The 27,304-nt window shown below is 42.6% G+C and overlaps 1 protein-coding gene across 7 annotated transcripts in view; it reads right to left on the minus strand.

The window, feature by feature from the left end:
- Positions 1-23,518, minus strand: part of PHKA2 (phosphorylase kinase regulatory subunit alpha 2) — a 66,251-nt gene extending 42,733 nt beyond the window's left edge. For 2 of the 7 annotated variants that reach the window (XM_039527633.1, XM_039527622.1), the window contains exons 1-13: positions 23,232-23,514; positions 19,967-20,221; positions 14,931-15,089; positions 12,562-12,609; positions 11,663-11,831; positions 9,653-9,735; positions 8,494-8,574; positions 6,290-6,388; positions 5,831-5,977; positions 5,541-5,594; positions 4,812-4,934; positions 2,250-2,345; positions 556-663 (exon numbers count right to left, since the gene is read on the minus strand). In XM_039527633.1, coding sequence (XP_039383567.1) covers positions 556-663; positions 2,250-2,345; positions 4,812-4,934; positions 5,541-5,594; positions 5,831-5,977; positions 6,290-6,388; positions 8,494-8,574; positions 9,653-9,735; positions 11,663-11,831; positions 12,562-12,609; positions 14,931-15,089; positions 19,967-20,044 — 1,245 coding nt within the window. In that variant the 5' untranslated portion in view covers positions 20,045-20,221; positions 23,232-23,514. Of the gene's footprint in view, positions 1-555; positions 664-2,249; positions 2,346-4,811; positions 4,935-5,540; positions 5,595-5,830; positions 5,978-6,289; positions 6,389-8,493; positions 8,575-9,652; positions 9,736-11,662; positions 11,832-12,561; positions 12,610-14,930; positions 15,090-19,966; positions 20,246-20,996; positions 21,019-21,586; positions 21,604-23,231 lie in introns of those variants that run through there. The other 5 variants (XR_005595142.1, XM_039527637.1, XM_039527605.1 and 2 more) reach the window with 5 other exon arrangements.
- Positions 23,519-27,304: the final 3,786 nt, after the last annotated feature.

Below are 27,304 nucleotides of genomic sequence, written 5' to 3' on the forward strand. Positions count from 1 at the left end.
TTGGCCCTTTCCACTTCCACAGCAGTTTGGGAGCCTGCCCATTAGTCTGAACCCAGACTGCCTTGCAATGTTCTCTGCCAAGGAAAATCAAGAGTATACAATGTGTGTCACTCACAAGAGGCATGCACACATGGAGACTACACAATGGTTTAACTGACACATTCTTTGTATCCACAGGAGAAACCCAGATAAATCTGTTGCTCCACAAGTTGAAAATTTCCTTACAATGACGACATTTCATGTAGCATAGGAAAACAAGATATACTTTTTCAAAGATACCTTTTTGCTTCGCTCTATGAAAATGTAAGGTAAGAGATGGACTGAAATGAAGTTAGCTGTAGGTCAAAGAGAACAAACACTTTCTAACTAATTTAAGTTGGATAGAGAAACTGACAGAAACACCACTTCTACCGACTCACAGATATGATTCTGCCACAAAATATACTGCATCCAGTTGACACTGAATGAGAGCAGGCTGGACTGGGCAGTACTCAGAGTTCAGTGCATCTCAAAATGAACTGCAAAATTAACTCGCTGGTTTTACAGATAAATTACCTCTGCTAATAGGGAACTGAGGATGTATAAAGACTGGCCCCACAGATGAGGCAACTTTCCACCTGGGAGACGATCCACTGAGTGAGGATTTTCATACTCCTCATCCACCTGCCAACAAACATAAGCAAGAGATGAGCCCTACCTGGTTATAAGAGATACCACAGACCATATGTTTCAAAATACTTTGTGCTGTTAACGATCTGCACTTTTCAGATTTTTAACTTGCCATCATTAGTTATGATGTATTGGTCCTTCCCACCCTGCTTCCACCTTCTATATTGCAAGCTCTTTCAGACTGCACACCGACCTTTGTACAGTGCCTAACCCAGCAGAGCCCCCATGCTGACCAGGACTTTTGGGCATGAATATAATATAATCATTTACACTTCCACGTTTTATTCTTCTCACTCCTATTGCTTCCTTCCCCCGATGGCTCTGAATCGACTTTGGGTCTCCTTTCTGATCCCCTGCCAGGTAACCCTTGTATACTACTGATGCAGGCCCACCTTAGCTTCCTGGAATGAAAGCTGCACATGGAGCCTCAAAGTACACACTATCCTACCATTACTGTGTTTGTAAAGATGCTTCACAAGGAAAGAAATGGGGAAGTCTGTTGTTGTTAAAAAAGCCATTAATTTATTTGCACAGTAATATAATGGTGACTTGATGAGAGAGAGAAAAAGAGAACGAGAAGGGGGAATTTTATTATACAAGAGGCTTTGTAAGATGTGATCTGACACAAAAGAGGTTAGGCAAAGCCCACCCTACCTACTTCTTGAAATCCCTACCAGCTTTACACTGTTTCCAGCTGAAGGCCACGAGAGGTTCAGTCCTGTGCTTGCACATAGCAGGCAGAGAGGTACATCTATACTCTTATTTAGCTTCAGATTTGTAAAGAAGACTGGAGATGTCAAAACTTCATCTTTAAATATTCTGGTCTGCACTGGATTTAATGTCCTTAGTCAATGAGGATTGGGAAGTTTTGGAATAGGAGGGAGAGGCGGGCCTAGCAGGAAGGAATTTGATAGGTTAGTAGCTCAAACTGGCAGAGGGCTAAGGCTGGCTTGGTTTGTTGATCAAGAAATGGATCAGGTGGATCCCTAACTGCAAATGTAAAAAAATCTGATTTATCTGGAATTTATCTCGGACATTCAGGTTTTGAAAAAACACACTGATGATAAACACAATATAAGAGGCAGGGAAGAGTTACTTTATTTCTTTGCAGGGGATCTGTTCTTATTTCAAGGTAGACAGATTTGTTACATTTATCCCCTTGCAATGGTAAAAGAAAAAAAGAAACTAAAACCAACAATGTTGCAAAACAATTGTCCTTGTTTTTTTCTTTTGACAAACTTCTAATCTGGAATTTTTTTGACTAGCTTTAATACGTCCACATGCACTCAGATAAAAATGGACTCCATCATCTTTTTGTGCCTCTTTCATAACCCTCATATTAGACACCTAACCATCTGGAAACATAAAAATTTACCAGAGTCTTACCAATGGGAACTGTGAGATCTTTTTTAATTTAAGAAGTCAAAGCCACTGCACAATCATTTTAGTTAAGTATAGGAAGTGACAAAGGCATTTCTCATACTGCAAACCTATATTTAACTACAGGAAATGATCATGCTGATACTTATTTTGATATCTGCACTTTGAAAGCTACCAGAGGTGCTGCATTGTCACAATACCTTGTCTGGAGGGACAGCATACAACTCTGGCATCAGAAGAATTCCATTCTTTTCTCTAATAATTATTCCCTCAAGGGCCTCTCTGTACTCTTGAACCTGGGAGGGAATAAAATGGTTGAGAAAGCTCATATCACCTTAAAAAGAGAGGACAGAAGCTAATGTTATACAGCCTGAAAAGAACAATCCTGAAATCTTAGAACTAGATAATAAATCCGCTATAATTAATTCTAGGCCTGACTCAAGACAGTACAGGAGTGAAGAGATTATAATGTGCTGCCAAATGGAAGACCTGGATTCAAATTCTAGACTCAGTTTCTGGATTGGTGAGCAAAAAATCCTTATTTTAAAAATAATAATAGTTCAGCATTAGCATAAATTCTCAATCCAGGGAGGGGGGAGAAATCACCTCCAAGAAAGTCACGACTTTGCTCCTTTTCTTTACAGCTTATATGGGAACAAGGATCCTCAAAACTTTTCTCTGCTGTAAGTAGGATGACCAGACGTCCCATTTTTAAAAGGACAGTCCCATTTTATGGGACTTTTTCTTATATAGGTGCCTATTACCCCCCACCCTCTGTCCCATTTTCTCACAGTTGCTATCTGGTAACCCTAGCTGTAACATGGTTCACAATATGGAAAAGCTTGTGGACTGCTAAGGAAGAAATTGTATTTTTTGATTCCCTTTCAATAGGCCAATACAATTTGTCATTCTAAAAAGCATGCCGTGACCTCTTATGTACAAAGAATAACCATGGTTACTTGTTTTAAACATACAGCTGGAATGACAAAATGGTTAGACACTTGTTTCTGACTCATATCTCTCCTGTGTGCCCAAAGCATTCATTTGATTCATTCTCCTCCATTCTTCATTTAAATTCAGGAAATCTATTTTGCCTTTCAGACATCTTCCAGTCTCAGCTGTATCAGGTTTTCCGAGATTTTATGATCCAAAATGCATTTGATTTGAGATTTTATTCACTAGTTTTGTTGAACTTCCCATTTTAAATTAATGATATGTCCCCATTAAGTTGTGGGGAAGAGAGAAAAAAAGGAGCTTTTTCATTGGTTTATTGACTGGCTTTTTCTTTCAAAAATAAGTAAAACAAAAGAAATTTACATTGTACAGCTTTTGACTTTCTCAGAATCCTTTGGTGAGATTTCTACTGTGATTCAGATTCCAGTTATGACCCACCTAAATTCTACAATTCCTGGGGGATAAAAAAGAAACTAAAAACACAAGTAAAAAAATATCTTTGAAAGCAGGGAAAAGCTTTCTTTGGGGATATTCAAATGACTAGGGCTCTGGTAACATAGGTATTGCCATACTGGATAAGGCCAGTGATCCATTACTCTAGTGTCTTCCTGCCAAGATCGGACAACATCAGAAGACACTACAAGAAACCCCGTAATGGATAATTACACAATAACCTGCCTGCAGGGGAAGTTGCTTCTTAACCACAAGTTAGTGGTTGGCTTACGTCCTGAAGCATAAGGGTTTATAACCCTGATAAATGGCTATTCTCTTGATATTCAAATGTGTCTAGTCCTACTTTGAATCCTATTAAGCTTTTAGCCTCAGTGACATCTTGCAGCAATAAACTCCACAGGTTAATTTTGCATTTCCTCTCAAGAAGCTGTGCTGGTGTTTTTCTATTGTACTATAGCCCTCTAGGTGTTTCATAATTCTTTCTCTAGCTATTCTTTCACTCCATTTAGTACAAGGTACTGAAATGAGGCTTGCTGGTCTGTGATTCCCAGCATCACCCCTCGTGCCCTTTTTTAACGAGAGTACATTTGGCCCCCTTTCAGCCACCTGTACACTATGTGATTTTAATCAGACTTGTGTTAGTTCCTCAGCCTCTTAATTCTTGAGTTTCTTCAAAACTCTTGAATTGATACAGCCTGGTCTGGGTGACTTGTTATATAATTTAACAATTTCCTGTAGCACCTCCTTGAAATGATGATCATTAAAAGGCTGGCAACTTGGCACTCGTGGAGAGGGAGTGCTTGAATCAGCAATGAAAGATAATTAAACTACTCATTCCATCAGCAGAAGAGAAGCTCTTCATGGGGGCCAATCCTAAGGCACAGAGGCCTGTAGACACAATAGATCGGGTTTGCAGATGCCAAGCACAGCACTGGGGAAAAAAGGTCATGCTGCTGGGAGCTCACTCTGACAGGGAAGGGGTATCACATGTGGATGGTGAATCCATGCTATGTAGATCCACTTGACACTGCCCCTGGAAAATATCTCCAGGGGTTTTTGCGACCATAAGCAAGCTGCAGAATGGCTCCATTGCTGCTTCACTGCCCATGGTGGGGGGAGAGGATTCCTTCCTCTGACTTCCCACAGCACCTCTCATGCACAGTCCATCTCATCAGGCACTATGGAAGGAATTTCCCTAAAACAGCCAACACCGGGATCTAGTGGGGAAAGTAGTCCAGGGGGATTTACTCAGAAACAAGGAAAAATAACGGACAGTCCAAACAAGCACAACAACAGCCATACTGCTTACTGCTTTTCCATTCCAGCCTAACTCAAGCAGTTTGCTCCTTCCTTACCTGAATTTTGTCCCCATTAAACACTCCATCAATTAGGAAGTACGTCCAGAATACTGGCCACTCACATTCTATATTCTCAAACAGTTTGAGCTCAGCAGGATCATAGTGTAACCTGTTTGGATCCTAAAAATCAAATCATATTAATTTAATATTCTGTACATATGAACAGATGTGTCACACCTAACCCCGGTAAAACCAAAGGAAATACAGGATAAAGCCACACTTCTACATTTATCACCTTTTCTTCTCACATATACGTATCCACACATACTCAACCAAACCCCTATGCAATGCAATCCCAGAAACCTAGATCTTCTCAAGATCACCTTTGCTCTGCCCACTGTTTGATGACTGTGTGCATGGGGAATTAATCTTTATTCCCTGTTGGTTGTGGTTTTGAATGTGCTATTATCTCCCCTTAGGAACCATAACCAGTTATAAAAAATATGTTTGGTTTCGATATTAGAATGGCAAATTATGTTTTCCTGCTGTTAATAATTGTTTTTCTATCATCTAATCTCCTTTGGCCAGGGTTCATTATCAGTGTGTATGTGTTAATCTTTGGATTGTATAACACTGTGTACTCTTCCTGACGATGCAGAATCTTAGTTATGATACAGGCTATCACATTATGCAGCGCAAAATAAACAGAACAGGCGTGAAGTTTTGATAAATTTGGGTTAAAAAAAAATCTTTAAAATGACTACTGAAAATCTGCAGAAGTAGGACCTCTCTTGGTGTTTTATATCCATCTCGAAGGAAGCGAGAGCAGCCATAACGCCCCTGTGGGAAAAAAAATAACATTCCTGAAAAAGTTGACATTGCATAATAGAAGTTCTTTTTTTATTTTCTATTACTTCTGGGGAGGGAAGAGCTACCTCTTCCTCCTACTCACACCCACCGTGCCCTACAATCTTTCAGCTAACTGGCAGGAGAAGACAACTCAATTTATTACCTCCTCTCCCCACAAGCAAACAGACCAAGGAAGAAAAAAAAAAAAAAAAAGAGAGAACTCTTACTTGCAGTTTGGTGAGGATTTCACTTTTCGTTGCATTAACAACGTTCACGTCTTCCACTGCAAAAGCTGGGTAAGAAATAATGGACAAGAGTCCAGCATCAATCTCCTTTGACGTGGATGCCCTTGGCAACATGGAGTATAGAATAGACTGAGCAAAATACAAACACAGAACAAAATATGTCAAACAATCAGCCTCATTCAAGGGATTATGTCAGATGCAAAAAGAGCCCATAATCAGTGTTCAAAACAGCTGGGAACGTATTGAATGAGAACTATTGAAACGGGAATGTTACTCATTAGTGGCACGTAACCTACTCTACATAGGATACACAGTGTATTGCGTGAAATTGTATGCTAAAGTTCTGGTTTCGCTTAATCAACATTTTCTACAAGCAGGGTGCTTGTCACTGACTCGTTTGTGCCCCCTTATAGCAAAGAAACCTTGAAGGCTGCTCTTTACCTGGCAATGTTCAACTTCATCAGGAAGGACGTGAATCACAGACTTGCTCCCCCCATGGGCTCCAAAAAGGTCTAGTTCATCAATTGCTTCCAGTGCAGCCTTCAGAAACACAGACACATGTCAATCCAGATTTGTGCACTTCCCACCTGATCCAATGCCCATTCAAGACAACGGAAAGATGCCAATTGACTTCAATGACTTGTGGATTGGGCTCTTACACACTTGATAAGAAAACGTGGGAACTTCTGACCTCACTCTTTTAGAAAAGAGTCCTATTTATGTATTTAGATTTAAGCAAATGTAAGATGACTCCCCCCACTTTCCATCAGTTAAAAATGCAATGCATAACAATCAACCCATCTCTACTGAATCAAGAAAATATTGCCAATCTCCCCAATTCTCAAATTCTCAAAGAATCCCACACCCCACCACTCCTGAACTGCCCATTCAAAAATATGGGCTTTACAGCATGCCTCGAGGTCAACCGACCAAGGCTATTTCAGTCTAAAGGAGGATTATCATATCCTTCTAGTTCAGCTGCTACAGTCTTAAGAAGGAACAGGGGAGAAGAGGAATATTTCCAATGAGGTGGGCTCCTCTGAGGGAGCTGCAGAAGCATCTCCAAAATTGATGATGGGGACAGAGGGATCGATACCAAAGGGGCTGTGAAATCTGTAACTCTGCTGGGGTGGGGGAGTTTGGACCTGCAATAGGCATGGGACAAAGAGACAGCTGATGCCTGGAGCTCAGGAGCCAGGCTGGCAGACTTCTCACAGAGCTCTCTTCTGGAGCTGACGTCAACGGAATTACACCAGAGGTGAATAGGTCCCCTTTTCTGTTTCATCCTAGATATTCACTGCAGTGCAAATTAATTTCTGACACAAGCAGCATACAAGTAGAGAACATAGCCCTTTCTGTCTTGTTCTTTCTGGAGACACGAATACATAAAATCCTGCAAAGCTAATATGAGGAGTGTTATTGCCAAGCTCTGAAACTATGAATAGCATCTCTCTGTTGGTCTGCTGTATAGATCAGTAGGTCAGTGTTTGCTGACAAGAATTTCCTGTAGGGGAATTTACAGCTGGACCCAAGGGAGACATAAAGGCGAGCAAGCATGTACAGAGCCCATCAAGAAACCATGATCCATCCTGCACTGCTGCCATGGGAATAGTTATCCTCCACTTCATATTTCTCTTCCTTGCCTCTTGTTTTTGTAGTGAAAGAGAGTAAATGAATTGAACAAAGAAAACCAAATTTCCTTTTGTTTAGCAGTGGGTTGCTTTGCTCCCTCACACATGCAAACACAGAAGATTGTTCAGCTAAAAGCAAAACATGCATTTTAACTCCTGCAGTGCAACATCAGCCAGATATCTCACTCCCAGCAAGGATATACTGCACAGTGCTCTCTCCAGTACTGACAGTTGTCAGTACAGATTTTTCAAAGGAAGGCACAAGACAATTATGGAGCAAGCTTAATCCTACTCCCATCAACATTTGGTTGGTCTACAGCGAGAGCATGCAGAATTCTCCCTCTTCCTATATAATGTGTCTGCAGATGTCTCACTATCCATATAAATCCTTTTTTTGAATTCTACTTATAGGGCTTCTTATAATCCATTTTGGAAACCTACTAGGCTCTTGGCCTCAAGTTATTTGGTGGCAGTGAGTTCCACAGATTAATTAGGAACTGTGTAAAAAAGTAGATTGTCAGTTTTAAGTTTGTTGCCTTTCAATTTCACTGAATGTCTCTTTGTCCTTGCACTGTGAGACAGAGGCATTCACAATGCCTGACTTATACCTCTGTTATTCATTTCCTCTCCAAACTATTTTTATTTAACTCCTTAACCATGCATTCTGTTACCTTTCCAGAACTTCCTTCGGACTTAAGAGCACCATGGAAGCAGCATACTTAATACCAAGAGAGAGCAAGCACTTTATGCTGGTACATCTAGCTATATCTCTGAAAGATTCATAGCCCCCTCCAGAAAGAGACATATCCAGGCTTCAGAGACTAGAACTAACGCCACAAAAGGACTAAAATGACATTGAGATTTATGTGCGATCGCCACTAAAATACATATTCTGATGCACTCAATTAGCAACCACAAAGTCAGATGAACCAAAACAGTGAGGCAAACAAACATGTTAGAGAGTCACTGTTCTAATTCTACATATGAAGACCAAATCAATAAAAATATTCTCACCTTGGCCATGCCTACAGAGCTTGCATTCAGTTCAGGGATGCCCTGATTGGTTTTATCACCACGTTCCCATATTCCATAGTCCTGAAAGTAAAAGAAGGATATACACAACCCAACACCACCATTGGAAGGACCTATCTGTTGATGGAGTTAGGATCTGATCCTGCAAAGGCTTACTCATGCTTAACTTTGAATTCAATGGGACCTCGTACATGCTTCAAGTAAATCTCATGCAAGTAAATCTCAGCAGGATTGTGGCCTTAGTCATGTACTAGTTTCCTGGTAGAGGAGGAAAATCAAAGCAAAGAAGGCAACTCCCAACCCATATACCTTCTCCCAATCCCTTCATCTCACTACTCCCGCCTTAAAAACAACTTGGCAATTTTTTTTTATTTTTTTCACAAAGAATGATTTTTTGTTAATGACAAAATTGGGACAGTAAGTATCAAGAAACAAAACCAAATCTTACCTCAAATTTCGATATGATACAGAAATCTCAACTTTCAGAGAACATTGGCCATGGACCCCCATTGGTTTCAGTGATGCTACTCACAAAGAAAAGGGCTACTCCAGAGTGGCAAATCAGGCCCATTAGGAATTCAAGAGTATATGGGAGAGCACAGTTTGGCCTATTAATTTGTACTTCCTTCCAGGTCAGTCTGGGTACTTTTGTGCTTGTATATTTCTCTTTTAAACAATATGGTAGGTTAAATGGTTTATCAGAGCAAATTTGGATATCATCTCAGACAGATGCAATTCTTTCTAATGATGTAATTTCACTCATGTTCACTGAGTGAGATCCAGACTTCAGAGCCTTTCTTAACTCAAGCAAGTTCAGGCTATATATATGTGGTAAATGAAGCTTTTAAATGACTGAACTTGGGTTGAAGAAGTTCTTCTGAAAGAACTTATCCTTAAACTTTAATCATTTCTGGTCCCCACTTCGGCTTGTTTTCCTGCCTATTCAGAGTAGCAAGTTCCAAGCAATGGGAATGATGTTTTAATTACTGTATAAATCAGCTATGAAATCTTATAATCAGATTGCTGCTTCAGCCCCACCCTTCAGTCAGAATATATTCCTTCCCAGCAGAGAAATAAGAAATTCTGTTCAGTCAGTTCCTAGGAAGTACTCAAATCATTTATATATAAACTAAATACTTACAGCGACTTTATAGGCAGCTTCTATGTAAAAAACAAGATTCTGTATAAAGGCAACTTCATCAAGGGTAAATACAATATGCAATCCTGATTAAAAACAGAACAAAAAAATTACATTCCTACACAAAAATTGAAATGTTTGACAGAAAATTAGTTCCAAATTTTCATTTTATTCACTAGCAACCAATGCCTGCTGAAATCAGTGGAAAGATCCCAATAATAGCTGCCATTGAGACAGCACTTTATAGGCCACTAATACATATTCTTTGTTTCAAAGACTCATCAAAATATAAAACTCTCAGGGCCACATTCACACACAGGGTGAGTGCCGGAAGGTTTGACATCCAGTTTTGCAGGGGAAGACAGTTGCAAAGGGCGCTGAGGATAGAAGGTACCAGAGGACCACGTGGTGGGTGGCATCTGCAAAGCACTCAAACAATATGATGCCAGTGAGCAGGGAACCATGGTCAGGACAGCTGGCATTCAGAGAGTTACTAAATGAACACGATTAGGCTACCAACAACTGATCCAAGCTCTCGGCAGGGCAGCAGTGGAACTACCGTCTACCCTTCACAGGCACGATGGACTTATCCGGAGATACGCTATGTTCTTTGCACCTCCATGAGCAGCTTTACTGGTTTAAGTATCAGAGGAGTAGCCATGTTAGTCTGGATCTGTAAAAAGCAACAGTGAGTCCTGTGCCACTTTAAAGACTAACAGATGTATTGGAGCATGAGCTTTCGTGGGTGAATACGCATGACCAAGTGGGTATTCACCGTGAATATCCACTTCATCATGCGTATTCACCCACGAAAGCTTATGCTCCAATATATCTGTTAGTCTTTAAGGTGCCACAGGACTCACTGTTGCTTTTTACTGCTTTACTACTTCAAATGATTGTTTTCTTAATAAACACCTGAGTCTCAACTGATCCAGATCTCTTTTTACAGAGACATTACATCCCCGTAAGTGCAAAGAAGTTTTAAATGTAGTACTCCCTGCTCACATATTCTACCTACCATATTTTATTCCATCCCAGGAGTATGAGATATTTTCCTGCCAGTTATCAAGGAGCCATATGTGTGGCATCAAAAGGAAATAGATATTCCGTTACAGCTCACTGTACCAGCCCCCTCTAAAATATTATGCATGTTGGGAGGGGCGGGGGGTGGACTTCGAGGGAAGGCAGCCATGGGAGGCAAGTTTTCATGTTTGAAGCAACTCCGTACAGAGTGATAGCTCATCTGCTTTCCTACCGGCATGTACCTTCAGGACTCAGACTGGCTTGGACATTTCAGGTTGGGAATCCTACTCTCAATAACTAGACTTGAGGCTCACTGTTGATTGCTGTAAATCACGGCCTTATTTTTTCTGGCATTTTGCCATAGGGCATTTAAATATTTAACTAGGAACAATGTTTAAGCAATAACTGCTTTCATTGCACAGCTAGGTAAATGATACAACTGCCATCTCATTTATGGAAGCTACTCCTCTGCAAATCCTCTCTGGTAATGCACTTAAAGGAAAGTGCTGATATTTGTAAGTGCCCCCATGAAGAAACAGGTGACATGAGGTTCACAAGCAAAAGTAGAGCCAGGGAAACCCATTCAAACCATTATGCAGAGTATGATGCACAAAACCCAATAGGCAGCCCAGGCTTCTCTTTATACTTAAAAGATCTTGTGATAAAACAGAGACAGTGCTCCCACTGTACATAGAGAAGTGGAAAAAACCCTCTGGTCAATAAGTAGCAATGCTAACATACACCCATAGGTAGTCACATCCTGTCCTTTTGAATTTGAAAGAGGGGAGTTCTGATAACAAAGGGCTGCTTCTCCCAAGTACATGTTTTGGTAATTTTTTTAGTATACTCCGTTTTGTAGAAGAAAGGCAGATTTCCACATTATTAAACTTTAATTACTTATTTGTGTTGTTCTGATGGAAGGTACTTACAACGTTTAACTTATCAAAAAAATCTACACCAATGATCATGGCTAAAACATCTTCTGCTTACCTGATGCAGTCATCTGTGCCAGGAAGAGCAGGTAAAGGGAAGTTGCATCTACTTGTAGATGTCCCCACTGGTCATCCCCTACTACTGTGGCACAAGTGGCTGAATTATATTTGGCATGCAAGCAGTCCTTGGTACTCTGTGTGTATTTGAACTTCTCTACTTTGTCCATCTAAAAAGAACATCCAAGATTTTAAAATAAAAAAACTTTGCAAGAGGATTTTTAGTCAAGAACATACATGCTCCAAGAATAGGAAATAATATGTTGGTGCTCTGATTTTTGTTATTTTACTCTTATATGCTCCAATGCGGCAAAGCACTTAAGAATGTGCTTAAGTGCCTTGCTGAGTTGAGGCATTAGTTACAAGCTGTGCAATTTATTTGCACAGATATAAATGCAATTTGTCATAGGTGTGACCAGTCATAAAAGTATAACAGAGCAGAGTTTTGCTCATAGCAATTGCACAGGTTCAAATACTTTTATTACACCCACATATGTACACACAAAAATCAATCAACTGAAGTCTCAGATAAAAGAAAAGACATATCTGCTCTGAAATGAAATGCTTTGTAAATATAACAAGCACTTGTCCTCAGATATGCATGGTATAAATATATTTGCTCATATGCAATACACTTATATGAGCAGTGACTTAAATTTTAATAAAACGTGTATTACCAATTGTTTCAAATCTATGAGGCTAAGGGAGGTGCCAAAGGGATTCATTCTTTATCATACAAAAAGGACTCCAGAGAACCACTTGTCTTGGGAATTTCAATCACTCCTTCAATCTGGGATACCATATTCTCACAATTAATCTCTCCCTTTCATGCACAAATTGATGTTAAAGCACCAGATCTGACCTTGCAACTGAGTAAATACTCCTGGGTTATTAGATTACCTGTCTCATCATACATTGCAAAAGTCCCCGCATCAGTTTCACAACATTCTGTAAGAATAAAAGAGAATAATTAAAGTCTAAAGTCACCAGTTTGCTTACCAGTATTAGACAGTATTTAACAAGGCTCAGGGTCTCTACTACTGGCCTGCCATGAGTGTGAACATGAACATCCTGAAATCATTTTAAAGAAATATATTTGTGTGTGTTTTCTTTTCTAGATTTTTTGCCTTGAATGTGCTTTTTGGGGAAACTGATATGTGGTCACTTGAAAAAATATGGTATTCTCACCTCACTGTTAAATGTATAAGAGTGTATTTGGTGTTTAAACTTCATGAAAACTAGTAGGATGCTACTTGCATTGTTTTCACTTACATGTATCCCGTTATAATGTAATAGCAAACACTACGATTGTGTACACCCCTGCAACTAAATAACCCATCAAAGGAGAAAGATGCCTTGTCGGATGCAAATGAAGAACTTTAACTGAAAATTGCTCATTTCAAAGCAAATGGTCATTGTGTGTGATGATCGGAGGTCAAAGACTCAAAATGCATTCCTCTCTCTTCGTCATCAAAGGAAAAGCCCACGTGGGTAGTGACCCTGTCAGCTTGTTTTTTGTGAGAAGAAGCTATAAGTATGGACTCAAGGAAAGATCCTGAATCTCTGGACTGTTTAGATTCTTACAGGGAAGCAGATGCAAAGCAGAGATCCCCAGAGACAATCTGGGTACCCTGAATCTGGCAGTTTATTACAAAATTGTGAAACTGGCAGTTTACCACATCATTGCCAACATTTGGAATTACAAACTGTGATTCACCAGTTGCATATATTTAACCTGCTTTAACCTCTCAATAACTCTCATTTCCTTTTCTTAGTTAATAAACCTTTAGTTAGTTTATTATAGAACTGGCTGCCAGTGTTTCTTTGGTGCAAGATCTGGAGTACCAATTGATCTGGGGTAAGGGACTAGTCTCTTGGAAAGCAACCTAAATGTGGTGTGATTTTTGGTGTAGGTATCCACTTTATCATAAAGTCCAGTTTGTCTGGGTGGCAAGACAGGCTGGAGAGTGTCAGGGAACTGTCTGTGACTCCATGGTAAGACTGTTAAAGTGAGTTCACATTTGTCACTGGCTTGGTGAAATCTAATTACAGAATACACCACCAGTTTGGGGTGTCTGCCCTGCAGCAGGCACTCACAGTCATGAGCCACCCCAGACAAGTGTGACAGTAGGATTTTTCCCTAAATCCAGTAATTAAGCACCTATTTGTACCTGAAACAAGAATATTTTGAAGTTATGCAATGGCCTCAGAATACAAAGAGACAATACACATTATTGAGTATGGGCTATTTCTCCCATAATAGGTTTCCAAGGCAACCATGGGTTGGTGATTAAAGTCAAGCATTAAATTCACCCAGTGTCTCCAAAATTGCAAGAGAACACTGCAGAAATGCCCACTGGACAAACCCATCCTCCCAACTACATGGAGTGGGAGAGTTGAGCAGGGTCTCCAGGTGGGAAGAATCAACCGTATGGCTCTTCCCCTAACCTCATGCTGCTTCTCTCCCTCACTGTCCTTTCATAGCTAGTCCTGCTCTGCCAGCCCTCTAATTTCCATCCCTTCCTATTCCCCCACCCACCATCCCATTGCTCCTATTAAGCCACTCTTTTTGCCATCCCTTTACCTCAACCCTCCCCATATGAATAATAAAAAAAAAATCATTAATACTGCAATTTTAAGACAATGGAACTAACAGCACATGTGCCAATTATCACTCGCATAGCTTTCCTTGTACATTGCCTCCTCCCCATGGCCACCCTCATGTTTTGCCTTCTTTGATCCTGATCTTGCAATCACTTAGGCGCTTCTGAATGTAATGGGACTGCTTAGAGTTAACCGTGTGGGTGTTCGGAGGACTGGGACCTTAGATTATAAATTGTTTAGAAAGAAAGGCTGGTCCAGTGGCTAGGGCGCTAGCCTGGGACTTGGGAGACCAAGGTTCAACTTCCTGCTGCACTACAGACTTCCTATGTGACCTTGGGAAAGTCCCTTAGTCTCTCTGTGCCTTAGTTCCCCACCTGTACAATGGGGATAACAGCACTTCCCTACCTCACAGGGGTGTTGTGAGGACAAACACATTAGATATTGTGAGCTGCTCAGATACTATTGTAACATGGGCTAGATAAGTACCCAAGAGAAACAGATGGAAAGTGCTAGCACCAGCCCAGACTCTATGTGTCTGGAAACCCTTGTATATCCTGGCCACAAGAGCATTATAAATACAGCATAACATAAAAATCAGCATCACATGAAAGAAAAGCTGAGAGAGGATAAACAATAAATTTACTACGTGTGATATTTAGACATACCTGCTCAAGTTCATAGGCTTTTGCCTTATCCTCATCCCGGTCTGCATTCTTCCGATAAGCCATTCCCAGACCCCATACAGCCAGAATGCTGTAGACATTGTCTCGGACCCAAGCATCCTTTTGCTCCTTGCTGGCCGAAAGCAGTCCAGTAACTGGATTCTAACCGTAAAGAAAAGAAAACCAGAACAGCACACACTATTCACCTGAAAAGTCATCTTATTTAACTGCAGCAGCACTTTCCATATCAAATGCTGATGTAAGAAACACAGGGCCACACAAGACTTCATACTCTTACCTGCACTTAGACAATGGACACTCAAATATTCACAGTGGGATACAAGCTTGATCTACCCACCAGACTGCCAAAACTTGAGGTAAAGGAGAATCTCCTTTGACTGCTAGTAGCATAGGGGCTATGACATACAGCTGAGCGGTTCTCATTGCATCCAAGAGCATACGATTCACCTACTGACCTTTGTATGCAATATTCAGAACAAATAAAAAGAGAAGGTCCCCAGCTCAAAGAACTTATCATGTATTTAGTGCCTGACCCTGCACCATTGATGTCTGTGGTGCAGAACCAAGCCCTAGTGACACAGGGGTTGAAGCTGGTGTGCAGAAGGACAACAGTTACAAATAACAGAATCATACACTGACTCATTACTGGCATATGCTGGTTCAGTTCAATGTTTATATAACCTTGTTTTCTGGGAAGAGGTAGTTTTGCGGGGGAGGAAACATCACCTGTCTTCTCGTAGGCTTTTTAGGAATGATTTGAATGAAGACATGGATGGCAGCCAGGTAAACATTACTGGTATAATCAGCATTTTCATTTATTATTATAATATAGTAGTATTCAGTGGCCTAAATCAGGGATCAGTGCCACACAGCATACTCACATAGACTGTATAAACATCTACATTGTGGAGATGGTCTCTATCCCAAAGAGTTTATAGTTCAAATAATAGAGATTGGATGAGTGCTGAATAATCTCTCTGATGCTATATGGAATATTCCATTCATAAAACTGTCATTTAAATGCCCAAACAGGGATTAACTGCTCAAAGACATTTCCAAATTGGAAAAAAACAAGAGCAGAACAGAAAAAAAAAAAAGTGATTCAGCAGAAGCCATCTGCAGTCTAAGTTAATTAGAATAGGGAGAAAGGTGAGCCTCAAAGGCAAATCTCATATTTCTAGCTATTTTGCACAGTCTTTTTTTGTTCATCCCTCACTTGCAGTACAAAGAAAGTCTATGTAGCTGTAATTCTAGCATTGCAGAGATTGCACAGCAAGCCCCCTAGCAGCTACATTCTGGGCCTGGCGCCAGTTGTGCAATGGAACGGCACTAAGATTGTTCCACCAAAAATGTCAATGTTCACACAAGACACTGGGAGACCCATTAACCACCAGGGACCTGCCTGCTTTCAAAGTTTTAAAAGGTGCCATGTTAAGAAAACATACAAGATCTAGATCAGTGCTTCTCAAAGTCGGGCCTCCGCTTGTTCAGGGAAAGTCCCTGGTGGTCCGGGCTGGTTTGTTTACCTGCTTAGTCTGAAGGTTTGTCCGATCGCGGCTCCCACTGGAGCATTCTGTAGCATTATGGTACCATCAATTCACAGGAAGAAACATTAACTGACTAATATTTTTAAAAGTTTGCTTCATAAAATGCTTACTCTTAAAAATTAGGATTTTTTTTTCAGCTTCTCCCTGCTAGTATACAAAGAGTGCACCCCTGCAAGATACTGAGTATGAACTATGAGGTACTAGGTATGCTCAACTCCCATGGATATCAAAAGAATGCCAGGGTACCGTGTAACATTAGGTCCACCATGTGATTTTAAAATTTAATTCAGTTTGTAGGATGGGGGCCTCCCAATGAGATCTGCATGAGCAAATTTAATTCAGTTTGTAGGATGGGGGCCTCCCAATGAGATCTGCATGACTGAAGTCAATGGGATTCTGCAAGGACAGAAGGCTCTGTTGCAGAGATCTGATTGCCAGACTGAGGCCTTAAATTGTCACTTAATTGCGTGTGCTGTGTCTCTTTCTAGTTAATATATTTGCATTTCACTACATCTATTTGTCTGGAAACAAGAATCTACTAAAAAAGATCAGATTCTGATCTCACTTTCACTGGTGTAAAAATGGAGTAATTTCATTGACCACACTGGAGCTAGTACAGAATTAAATTGAGATAACTGAGATCAGAGTTGCACTCAGAGCATATTTTAGCGAACACATTGGCTTATATAACCTCTGCTTTGACCTAGCAGAGCACTGATATTAAAGTCAGACCTTCACTAAACTCCAGCTGGGTTTGACTGTATGAAGTTGAATGTGATGTATTTTTGTGACCACTAAATGTCAGCTGATAAAAAAATAAGATAGTCAGAAGTGGTTTCTATATTAGCTACATATTCTGTTCTCCTTAAGTACCCCATGTAATACTTTTTTAAAAAAGAAAAACTTAAAAATGTGTCCATAAAATGGACATTGACATTGGATAAAACACAAAAAATGCAAAAAACCCCAACCTAAATCGATGAGTGAAATGAGATAGGTGAGTCATTATTCTTCTGTACATTGGGCTATAGAGGGTATAAATAATATAGTGCAATAATCTTTAAATAAAAATTGTTATAGAAATAAAATAACTGTATCAGAAGAATAATGATATTGCTCATGGAGGAGACATATTGAACATTTTCCCCACTGGATTTTCCTCATCATTAACTAATATATGATCATAGCTACGCCTTCTCCATCATATTAACTCAAATTAAGGTCTTAAATCTAATATATCCACCTGCATTTCTAAAGCACCTATCACGTCTATACACTGCGAGGGTCATATATGTTAGCAGAAAATAGAATGTTCACTATGGCACCAGTCCTGCAAGGAGCTCTAACTTCTATGTGGCTCCATGCAGACACATGGGGTCCCCCTGTGCAGACCTTTGGGTGGGATGACAGCCTGCATTTGGAATTTATGCCTGGCTCTGAACACATATCTTCTAAATTAATTTTGCTTTTAAAAGAGATCTGTCTTTGCATAATATGAATGCAAATAAAAACAACAAACAAACAACACTTGTTTTTCAAAATGCCTAGCATGCTAAATGCCTAGCACTGGATTTTTATCCTAGAAACTAATTCCTGAACATCATGTTTCTCAAAGAAAGCACTGAATCCCCTTAAGTAAGTGAACAACACTTTCTTTTTAAATGAATGTACTGCTGTTATGAAAAAGTGTACTTTTCAAGCCTGTAAAGAAATAATGGAACCCATTTTACAGCACTTCTCTGTTCACGTGCGTACAAGCACTGCTTTGATAACAATTTTCCCTCTGATCAGATGATCAGTGTCTAAAGGGAAATTGGCTTTTCTTTTTAAAGACCAAACTCTTCTCAATATTGACCGTTCCATAGAAAAGAAAGAGTTCTTCACTTATATTTTGTACAAAAAATGTAATGTGTGATTTGAAGATTATAAATCAGCTGGTATAAACTGGAATAAAACCAATAATCTACCCCAGTATACACTAAATACATCATTCCTTCTTATTAGATTTCTATTTTGCTTATAACAAATACTATCCAAATACAGTTATTCACAAATATATGAAATGGCAAAACTCCTATTGACTTCAGCACAAGCAGGTTTGGGTCTGTAACACCCTCCTCCACAGCCTTGCAGCCTCATTCACTGCTTAGTAATAAGTATATTTGGAAACTGACTCATGGAAAAAATTCCTTGCTCTCATCTTTATATGCTGAACTATTTTAATTGAACCACACCATCTCAAAGGACACTATAACTTTTCTGTGCCCTATGTCTGTTCTTAAGGATGAAAATGACGAGCTGAGCAAATGGAGAACACTATGGTAAGTGTTTATGCATGTCCATGAGCGAAAACACATCTAGTAGGTCACATTTTTTGCCTACCAGCCTTGACAGTGTCATTCTTTTACTGTTTATGTATCCAAGCCACACAACAAGAGGTCAGAGTCTGATCTGAGTTACAGTACGATATAAATCTGAAGTCATTCCACTAAAGTTAACATAGTGATTGTAGATTTTCAGTGTAATTGAGAGGAGAATCAGGCCAAAGATTTTGGTATGAAGTGTACTGTTATAGACATGTACTAAACAAATTATGTTTGCTGGCAATTGAACCAGCTCTATTTCGGATTCAGTCTTACTTTCAGATAAATGAAATTCATAGCCACATATCTGAAAGTCACCATTATACCTACGTTCAGCAGTTTCAAAAGATACACAATGATGCAAGCTCACATTCTGAGTGAAGGCAAGCCATTGAACATAAATCTTATTTTAACGTCATTGTGGTTAAGAACTCACTGGGTTTCCACATACAATGGACATGCTTTTTCATGTCTTGTATAATCAGCTACTAAGTATTCTTGTCGAGTTACAGTGACTAATTTTACTTGATGCCCACTCAAAATGAAAAGAAGCCACCAGAGATGATATTTTTCTATGGTTATGAATGCTGCATGTCCAATATCCACATTATAGAATGAATACAGTACAGGATATTTATCTGTAGCACTGCCTCAGTGCACCTTTCTTTGTTCTCTTCCTAAACTAATACTCCACTTACTTTGTACAATAAACTCCACCTCATACCATACCACATTATAAGAAATACTTCATAGCATAACTCTCCACAAACACTCTATTTCCTAGAATAACAGATTGTACAAACATACTCTGCTCACTATTGCAACATGCTGAACCAACACTCCGTACAATTATGAGCTCCACGCACATACTCCAAAAGCACGGGCTGCTCTTGGATCTGCCCCAAACCAGTACTGTCATGTCCACTAAGCAATTAACCAGTCCACTGAATTCATATCAAGAATCCCACAGAGCCGACTGAAATAATGAGTAAGATTTAAAAAAAAACATTAATAAGAGAGAAAAACAACTCCCTCAAAATAAAGGCCCAACAGGGTTGGTGAAGAAGTGTAAGGATCCCACTCTTCTCTGCACTGACTCTGCACTCACCTGGTGACATAAAATGGTCTGTTGAACCAGTCGGGCGTAGCCATCCAAGCGGACTCCAGAGTTGCTTCTGCTTCTCATCTCCCCAAAACCTGGGATTTTTGTGTCTATCTCTTTCTGTGTGTGTGTCTCCCTCCCACACTTCAGAGCAGCAGGAGGAGAAAGCGCGGCTGGGATCCTCTCTCTGAAGCACCTCTTATTCTTCCTGGTTCATTCATGCAGCAAGCTCGCCTGTGACACTTGCTAGCAACTGATGCCCTTGTTCCAAAATAAACAGAGCAGCTGTCAACAAAGCAGGGATTATAGAGAGGGTTTACCCCTTCATCTACATGCAAACCCTGGCCAGACTAACCTAGCCAGCAAGCATACTGCACCATGGACATTATCTACATGCTCCTCACATAATCAGAGGCCACAAATGATTGTTTTTTCTCGATGCTATGTTCACATCACTATGAAAGAAAAAAAAATTCAGGCCAAGAACAGAGTGCACTATTTTAAACACATATATTAACACACATATATTACATATCGCAATATATTACTTCTGTCATATATAATCCTAGTTATCACAAGTCTACATGCTATCATTATGATACATAAGCAAGCAATATTACTCCAGTGTATAAGGAATATATATGACAGAAATAAAATGATATGAAATATATTACAACACCTAAAATGCATGGGCTATTTACTGCCCCATATGAACTGTGTTTATATGGATACAATCATCCTTTGTATGCAATAACTGTAAGCGATTGTTTATAGCTTCTGTGCTGTAACCCTACCCATGGATAGGGGTTCAGTCCAGCAGGTAATACAGCTCTTTAGTTCAATATCTAAGAAACATACAGGGACACAATGAACTGTAAAAACAATGAGGAGTCCTTCTGGCACCTTAGAGACTAACAAATTTATTTGGGCATAAGCTTTCGTGGGCTAGAACCCACTTCATCAGATGCATGGAGTGAAAAATACAGTAAGCAGTATATATATTTTACAGCACATGAAAAGATGGGAGTTGCCTTACCAAGTAGGGGGTCAGTGCTAACGAGGCCAATTCTATTAAGGTGGAAGTGGCCTATTCTCAACAGTTGACAAGAAGGGGCGAATATGAGAGGGAAAATTACTTTTGTAGTGCTAACGAGGCCAATGCAATCAAGGTGGACATCGCCCATTCCCAACAGTTGACAAGAAGGTGTGAGTATCAGCAGAGGGAAAATTACCTCTTTTTGCAGTGACCCATCCACTCCCAGTCTTTATTCAGGACTAATTTGATATTCACCCCTTCTTGTCAAGCCGTTCCCCTGGCCTCTCAAGCCTGGGGAGGAGATGGAGCGGTGGGAAAGAGGCATGGAATGGGGAAAGAGAAGGGGATGGGGTAAGCAGGGGCAGGAGGGAAGCTGGAGCCCAGCATGCGGCATCCTCTTGGCAGAAGTTGGGGCTCCCCTGTTAAGCAGACCCATTGAACCCTCACCCTGACAAGCCCCACCTTCCCTGCATCTGTACCACCCCAATAAGCCCCCCTCCCCATATACCCTCTCCACTGAGCCCCAACCATCAAGACCCAAATGAACACCACCTCCCCTGCACCTAGCCCTCCCACTGAGCCCCAAACACCTTCACCTGGATCCCCTGCAGAGTCCCATTGCCCCTGCACCTGGAACCTCCCAATGAGCTTCTGTGCATCTAGATCTCCCGCTGAGCCACCCACACCCAGATTGCCCCACGGAGAACTCTCTTACCCCCACCTGGATCCCCCCACACTAAGTCCCTCTGCACTTGGATCCTGCTGCTGGGCTGAGCCTGCTCACCCACACCTGGTGTGCCTGGCACAGGGGGGCAGGGCCCCAGGGTGTCTCTGGGGGCAGGCCTGGCCCTTGCACTGTGTCAGGGTCGGGTGCAGCCTCACTGCCGAGTCCCTGTCCCTATCCCAGGGTGGGGTGGGGGGAGGCTGCAGGGTACCACCTCCATGCAACCAGTGGCCTGTGCTCCCCACTGCCATGTTGGAGCCTCCACATTTCTTTATTGACAAAATTTGCAGAATTTTAAAATATTGTGCACAGAATTTTTTAGTTTTTGGTGCAGAATCCCCTCAGGAATATGGGGTGCTGTGCAGCTGTGATGGTGGGACTGTGAGGAAGGTGGTGGGCAGTGGGGAGGTCTATAGGCGGGGGGTGGGGCTGGGCGAGCAGTGTGGTGTGCAGGGCGCTGTGCAGTTGTGGTGGGGGCTGGGCATAGAGCTCTGTGGTGGCGGTCTCTGGGCGAGGGGGCACTGGGCATAAGGGTGGAGCACAGGGGTGGTGTGGGCCTGCTCTCAAGGGGAAGGGGCATGCTGGCAGCACAGGGTTGGGCAGGCCAGTGTATGTCTGGTAGCTGCAGGTTTGTATCCAGTGCCCTCCTGCTGGGCTGCACGGAGGGGGGCTGCTCCCGCAGCACTGTGCCTCATTGCCCCCGGCCTGCCCTTCACTCTGGAGACTGACCATCCTGCCCCCCCGCACCTTGTCCCAGGGGGCCCCACAAATATGTTTGGCGCCGGGCCCACAAAAAGTTCATCCAGCCCTGTCCAAAGCTGCCGCATGCCAGAGGGGGGTGTCACCGCCAGCCCTGGCTTGACTCGCCTCTTCGCCGGCTGATCAGAATTTCACACACAGCCTGGCCCTGGGGGCTGGGGACCGGGGACCGGGGCGGGGGGGACTAATGTGCTGTCATCTCAATATCCGGTCGGGTTTAATAAGGGGACCGGCCGAGGGCTGCTTCGCCTGTTTCCTTTACCACAGCCACTAACACCGGCCCGCAGTCGCCTTTCCCCGCCGCACCCCGACTCGCCTGTCAATGTCCCCGACCAGCGAAGCCCGCCCGGCGGGACGTGCGCAGCTGGGCGCGCTGCAGCCGCTCCCCTGCCGAAGGGCCCCCGGGGAGGGGGGGGGCATCCTCTGCCTGCCCCGCTGCCCCGCGGGGAGGAACCTCTCGCGGCCCCGGCTAGGGGCTGCGGGGGCGGGGAAGGCCGCCCGGGCCCGTGCATCCCCCCCGCGCGCGGGCAGGCCTGGGCCGCGCGCACCCAGCGGCCGAGTGACAGGTGCCGCCGCGGGGAGCGGGCTGCAGGAGCCGGCGCCGCTGCAGGAACCGGGGAAGGGGAACCTGGGCTCTACCCGCCCCGCCCTCCCGCGGCAGCTCGCCGGCGCACAGGCCATGCAAGGACAATAGAGCGGCTGGCACCCACACAGAACCACCGCTTGTTCTTGAGGCACGAGACAAAACCCACCTCGCCACGGAGCTCGTTGGTGCTGCTCACAGGCTGGAGTCGGGAGGGGACTTTCTCCTGCGTGTATTTTTAAAGCCCTTTGGCATCAAGAACGGCGCTACGCTGCTGTTAGGACCCGGGCAGCGGCAGCCTAGTTCTCAGCGAGGGCAGCGCGCGGACTGAGCCTGGCGCTGCGGAGCATCCCCGGGCGCCGCCTTGTTGTGCCGGACCCTGTGCCCGGGCGGGGCGGCCGCGCTGCTGCGGGAAATCTCCCAGCTCCTCGCCGGAGCGCCGCCGCCCGGCCTTCTCTAGCAGCCCCGGCGTCTCATGCACGCCCAGGCAGAGCCTGCGCCGGAGCCCGATCTCCCACCTGGCCGGGTAACGGCGCTGCTCTTGAGCTAGTTGGTGTGTTTGTTTTCTGAAAGCCCCAGCTCCTGGAATCATGTTATTAAGAAAGAATCTGGCATTTCATTTCAAAAAGGTCCTCATGGCAGCTGAGAAAAGTTGGGTACTGGGAACCCTGAAGGATCAAAAAACAGGGGTAACTAAAGAGACACAAGCATTTATTGGTTTGTTGTTGGTTTTTTTTAAGTCTCAGGCTTTTTCATCCAGTTACCTGATTTTGGGGATTGCCTGACTCATGATTTTTGAAAACTGGAGGGGTGGCAAGAGTGAATTCAGTGATATGGAGCGGGTGGCTGGCTCTCTCTAAAGAGATTCCTGGAAGAGCTTAAGAGCAGGCCTGCATTTGCAACCCTTACAAACATGCTTAACTTTACTAGCATGAGCAGTCCGTGTGTCTGAAGTCAAAGGGAGTATTTATGCTAGTAAGGCTAAGCACGTGCATAAATGTTTGCAGGATGCGTGTCTAGGGAGGCTTTCAGATTCAAGGAAAATTTGACTCATTTACCTTTAGCAACGATCAATATGTATAAAGCCTAAGACCAATAGGAATGTTTCCATTAAATAGTTATTTTAAAAGCTCTAATTAACAGGCTGGTAGGAGGGGGGAGTCTAAGAACCAATACACTTTCCCCTACAATATTTGTGACTCAGGCTGTGCACTCACAAGCTATTGCACACAGACCCCTATGCGTACATGGAGCCCTGTTGAAGCCAACGTAATGTTGCGTGAGATAGCTTGCAAGATAAGGATCTTAAAGATCGAACAGTGTGTTAACGCATAAGAAAGTGAAATTAGCTAGAAAGTCATTAGAAACAAAAATGAAAACGAGTAACCTATTCCCATTGTCCAAGCTGAGAAATGCAAAAATAACAATAAAAAGTACAAAGTACATTGGATTTTATGTTTTTTATTTAATATTCTAAGATACCATTAGCAAAAGTAAGGACATTTACTTGAAAATGAACTGTTTTTTAACCTGAAAAACAAATTGGCACTGAAACCAGATTTGAGATTATCACCATCTGTCTGGTGCATTCAACTCTAGTCTTTTATTTTTAAATTAATTAATGAAGATAGAAGATTTACAGTATCCAGTTGTAAATGAAACTGTTTTTCTTATAAGCAGTCATTAGGGATGTAATGGACAGCTGAAATGTGCACTTTTGGCCAGATTTGCCACTGTTACTCTTGTTTTACACTGGTATAACTCTATTAAAATCTGTGGAGTTTCCCAATATGGCACAGAGCTCCATGTCTTGATTTCAAATAAAGATGCCTGACCTGCATGTGCACAACAGACAGTTGCAAAACCTGTAATTCCTTGCCCTTCCACTGGCTCCTTTGCCCCGACCCAAAATAAAAAAGAACCAGAAGTGTGAGTGGCTGTTTAACCCCATAAGCAGCAAAGAATCCTGTGGCACTTTATAGACTAACAGACGTTTTGCAGCATGAGCTTTCGTGGGTGAATACCCACTTCTTCAATTTTCAAAATAGTTGAAGGCACAAAATCTACTCCTAAGCACCTTCAAGGGATTTGCATGTGGAATTAAGAATGTTATTGAAAAGCATTCATTTTGTAATACTCTGTATTTTTGACATGATTCCCAAATTGATTGTGACTGACTGTAAAGGTAGAGAAGATATAAGGAAATGGAGACCAGAGAATTCAGTCTTTGTACTGTGGAAGTAAAGAGAATTACTATGCAGAAGTTCCTTAATCCTCTAGACAGAGCCCTGAAATTGGAATTTAGATAACAATTTAGTGGACGAGGCACAATCCCAGAACAGAATCCAGCTCACTTTCCCATAGCAGGGCCGCCCGGGGGAGGGGGGGAGGAAGAGGGGCAATTTGCCCTGGGTCCCGCCGGGGCCCCCACAAGAGTTTTTCGGGGGCCCTGGAGCGGGGTCCTTCACTCGCTCTGGGGGGCCCGGAAAACTCTTGCGGGGCCCGGGCCTCTGGAACTTCTTCCGCTTCCAGTCTTCGCCGGCGGGGGGTCCTTCCGCTTCGGGGCGGAAGGACCCCCCCCCCGCGCGAATTACCGCCGAAGTGGGACCTGCCACCGAAATGCAGCCGGGTCTTTGGTGGTAATTCGGCGGCGGGGGGCCCTTCCGTTCCGGGACCCGCCGCCGAAGTGCCCCGAAGACCCGCGGCGGGGGCCCCCCGCCGCCGAAGCGGGACCCGCCGCCGAAGACCCGGCTGCACTTCGGCGGCGGGTCCCCGCCGCGGGTCTTCGGGGCACTTCGGCGGCGGGTCCCGGAACGGAAGGGCCCCCCCGCCGCCGAATTACCGCCGAAGTGGGGCCCCCCCGCCGCCGAAGACCCCAGGCTCCCGGAATCCTCTGTCCCATAGCCATATTATCTCTGTAGTGCTAATGGAACGGAGTACAGTACAAATAGTAAACTTTTTTTTTATCGCTAACGTCAACAGATAAGACTATGAATACACACGGGGGCCAGATCTGTCAAGTAAGGTAGTGCCATTTTTTTAGATGATACTTTGCTGTTGTCTTAAGATTTAAGATTCAGACTGAAGGGAGTAGGGAACACTATTTCCCCCTGTTAAAATAGTTAGTTTTGTAAAACATAGAGGAGAAAATGGATGAGAGTTTTCTTTGTTCAACATTCATGATCACAGATTTTTCCTATTCTCAAATCTTTAGAACAGCTCAAGTATGGACTTGATGGCTTTGTTTCTGTTGAAGCAGTACACATATGACCAATGGCTGCTAAGTGTTAAGCAATAACATAACAGCACTGACCTGCCTCAATAGTTAGATGTGTTGACAGGTACAATGTTAAAAGTCTAGCGGAACCTAAAATGTGCAGTTGTTTCTCAATACTTCATCCTGTCTCTCTGCCTGGCTTTGTTGCATGACTCTCTCTGCATTTTAATGTGCCCATCACCATGATTTCTAGAAACCTGATATCTTGTAGGATGTCACATGAATTCCCAACTCAAATTGCATATGTAACAACAGAGAGACAAAGTGGGTGAGGTAATAGCTTTTACAATGTCTGTTGGTGAAAGAGACAAACTTTTGAGCTTAAACAGAGTTCTTCTTCAACTCTCAGGTGACTCATCTTGTCTCTTTAATATCCTGGGACCAACGTGGCTACATTACTGCATGCAACAATATTTACCAATAAGCACAACTCGTCAACTTTGAAGGTCATAACCCTTATCCTTCCAAGTCCCTCCCTTATTCCGTTTTTGTGTTTTTCCAGTATAGGCTGTTAGCTTATTAGCACAAGGACTTGTCTTTTTTTCATCTGTCGGTAATGTCATGCAAACTGTGATACTAAGCACCCCTCTATTCACACCCTGCGTGCTATTGTAATTATCTTTGTACAAAACATGCCTTTCAGGTATCATCTGAAAACTAATAACTCACAGGTCAATAATATTCTTGTGTGTGACGCATGTACGTGATGGGCATTAAGAGTTATGAATATCAGCTGGAATTATAACTAAAGTGTGCATAAACCAGGTATCTCAGGGAAGTTGTTAAATAAGTCTATCCTAAACAGAAGAATGTGTGTTTATCCCAGTTTATATATGATCAGTAAACAGACCCATCAAGCTAACAAAGGGTGGAGGCAAACCTCACATTAACAAATTGGGGACGAGACAGCATGACATCTCTACTCCTCAAAAGACGGAAGCTTGGTCTGAGTTTTACTTTTCAGA

The sequence above is a fragment of the Mauremys reevesii genome, linkage group 1 (genome assembly GCF_016161935.1).
Source record: "Mauremys reevesii isolate NIE-2019 linkage group 1, ASM1616193v1, whole genome shotgun sequence".
Classification (NCBI taxonomy): domain Eukaryota; kingdom Metazoa; phylum Chordata; order Testudines; family Geoemydidae; genus Mauremys; species Mauremys reevesii.